At 46.2% G+C, this 2,392-nt stretch overlaps 1 protein-coding gene across 1 annotated transcript in view; it reads right to left on the bottom strand.

Annotated features, from left to right (window-relative positions):
• Window positions 1-2,392, bottom strand: part of LOC108311145 (germinal-center associated nuclear protein) — a 55,158-nt gene that overhangs the window by 26,950 nt on the left and 25,816 nt on the right. The window contains exons 15-16 of the mRNA XM_017538462.2: window positions 1,342-1,473; window positions 862-975 (exon numbers count right to left, since the gene is read on the bottom strand). Of these exons, the coding sequence (XP_017393951.1) occupies window positions 862-975; window positions 1,342-1,473 (246 nt within the window). The remainder of the gene's footprint in view (window positions 1-861; window positions 976-1,341; window positions 1,474-2,392) is intronic.

Here is a 2,392-nt window from a genome sequence, read left to right as displayed (position 1 = left end):
CCTTCTTGAAAACAAAAACGAAAACAAAACAAAAAAAAAAAAAAGAAATAAACTTGGCCGGGCACAATGGCTCACGCCTGTCATCCCAGCACTTTGGGAGGCCAAGGCGGGGGGATCACAAGGTCAAGAGGTCGAGACCATCCTGGCCAACATGGTGAAACCCTGTCTCTACTAAAAATACAAAAATTAGCTGGGCGTGGTGGCGTTCACCTGTAGTCCCAGCTACTTGGGAGGCTGAGGCAGGAGAATCGCTTGAACCCGGAAGGCAGAGGTTGCAATGAGCTGAGATCACACCACTGCACTCCAGCCTGGTGACAGAGTGAGGACTCTGTCTCAAGAAAAAAATAAAAAGAAAAAAAGAAAGAAAGGAACCTTTATCTTAATAGTCAGAATTTTTAATTAATTATTTTAGAGACAGAGGCTCACTGTGCTGCCCAGGCTGCAGTACGGTGGCCACCCACTGGTACAATCATTGCACACTACCTGGACCTTCCGAGCTTAAGTGATCTTCACACCTCAGTCTCAGGAGCTGGGACTACAGGTGCTTGGCTTAGAATTTGTGAATAACCATGCAGACAACCAACCACAAAACCTTCTCATCAGCAATATCTGACTGGAAGTACGTCAAATATCTGATAAATGCCAGTGGCTACTAAGGATGGCTGATGCTGGTCACGTGGTAGCCCTCGTATAAAACAGAATTTTTTATAATAAAATTCTCTTTGTCAAATGTATATCAAATTACATTTGGTCACAAAATCAAAGCTTAAACAAGAAAGCACATTTCCAGTAACCCATCCTCAGTGGCTCCAGACACAACCTCAGTCTCCCAGCACAGCAAGGCAACAGTGTTTCACTTACTTCAACTCCTGAGAGCAGGTTTCCCTCACAAACTCCATCATCACCTGTTCCATCAGCTCTGCAGCCAGGCCCTGGCTCAGCTCAGTTAACGCCAGCTCTCTCTCCCGCTGCAACCTACAAGGAAGAGAATACACAACGGTAATGTTTCAAAATAAAAATAAGTGCTGCTTGTTTTACTCCCCGGCCGTGCAGACAGGGACTGAGCTGTGCTGCCTGAGCCAGAAGGCCACCCCGACTCCAGCTCCCAACACCACCTCCCTTCCCCTGCCTTTCCTGGCTGGGGAACGCCACTGCTCACAGGTAGGCATGGCCTGGGGACCTCGACCCACTCCCTGGGCTCAAGTGTATGAGGGCACTGAGAGGGTCAGCAGGGGTTGAATGGCAGCACAGTGGACAACAGCAAGGGCTTCCCAGCCAGGGTCCATTCTCTCCTGGTCCACACACATCTCCTGTCCTGCTGCATGGACACGACACACCGACCTTTCCTCTTCAGCCCGCTGCCTCTCCTGCTCTCTTCGTTCCCTTTCCTTAGTCACTTCTTCGGCTGCGATGTGCCTCAAAATGCCTGTGGTTGCAGCTGTTAACAAATCCTCCACAGCAGCATTAGAAACACTACACAGAGCAAAGAGGGTAGCATTCAAAATCGGAGTAAAAAAGCCATGTCAGTAAGTGTCTAAAGGAAAAAAAACACACAGCTTGAGTATCTCTAATCCAAAAATCTGAAATCCAAAATGCTCCAAAATCTGAAACTTTTTGAGCACAGCATGACATGCTTTTCAAAGGAAATGCTCACTGAATCATTTCAGAATTCAAATTTTTGGGTAGGACATACTCAACCGGTAGATATAATACAAATATTCCAAAATCGAAAAATATCTGTGATCTAAAACACTGTCGTCCCAGCACTTTGGATAAGGGATACGCAACCTATACGTGTTTGGCTGTCAGCATACAAATTAAGCCCACTGTTAGAAACACACCATCTACCAAAACAGACTTGTGAAGAAACAGAAAAATCTCAACAGTCCTGTAACTAGTAAGGAGACTTCCAAACAAAGGAAAGTATAAGACCAGAAAGTTTCACTGGTAAATTCTATTAAACACTTATGAAAAACTAACACCAATCTTTCTCAAACCCTTTCAAAAACTGAGGAGGAGGGAACATTTACTAACTCTTTTATGAGGCTAGCATTGCCCTAATACCAAAGACAGACCAAAGACACTAGAAGAAAGCTAGAGACTGGCCAAGCACGTGGCTCACACCTGTAATCCCAGCATTTTGGGAGGCCGAGGTGGGAGGACTGCTTGAACCCAGGAGTTCAAGACTAACCTGGGCAACACAGGGAGACCCTGTCCCTACAAAAAAATAAAAACTTAGCCAGGTATGGTGGCATGTGCCTGTGGTCCTAGTTACTTGGGAGGCTGAAGTGGGAGGATGGCTTCAGCCTAGAATATCAAGGCTGCAGCTAGCTGTGATTATGCTTCTGCACTCTGGGCTTGGCGACCAAGTAAGACCCTGGCTCAAAAAAAA

Source organism: Cebus imitator, unplaced genomic scaffold, assembly GCF_001604975.1.
Source record: "Cebus imitator isolate Cc_AM_T3 unplaced genomic scaffold, Cebus_imitator-1.0 Scaffold112, whole genome shotgun sequence".
In the NCBI taxonomy this organism is placed as follows: domain Eukaryota; kingdom Metazoa; phylum Chordata; class Mammalia; order Primates; family Cebidae; genus Cebus; species Cebus imitator.
Note: the sequence above shows the minus strand (reverse complement) of the source record. Positions and strands in the feature narration are given on the sequence as shown.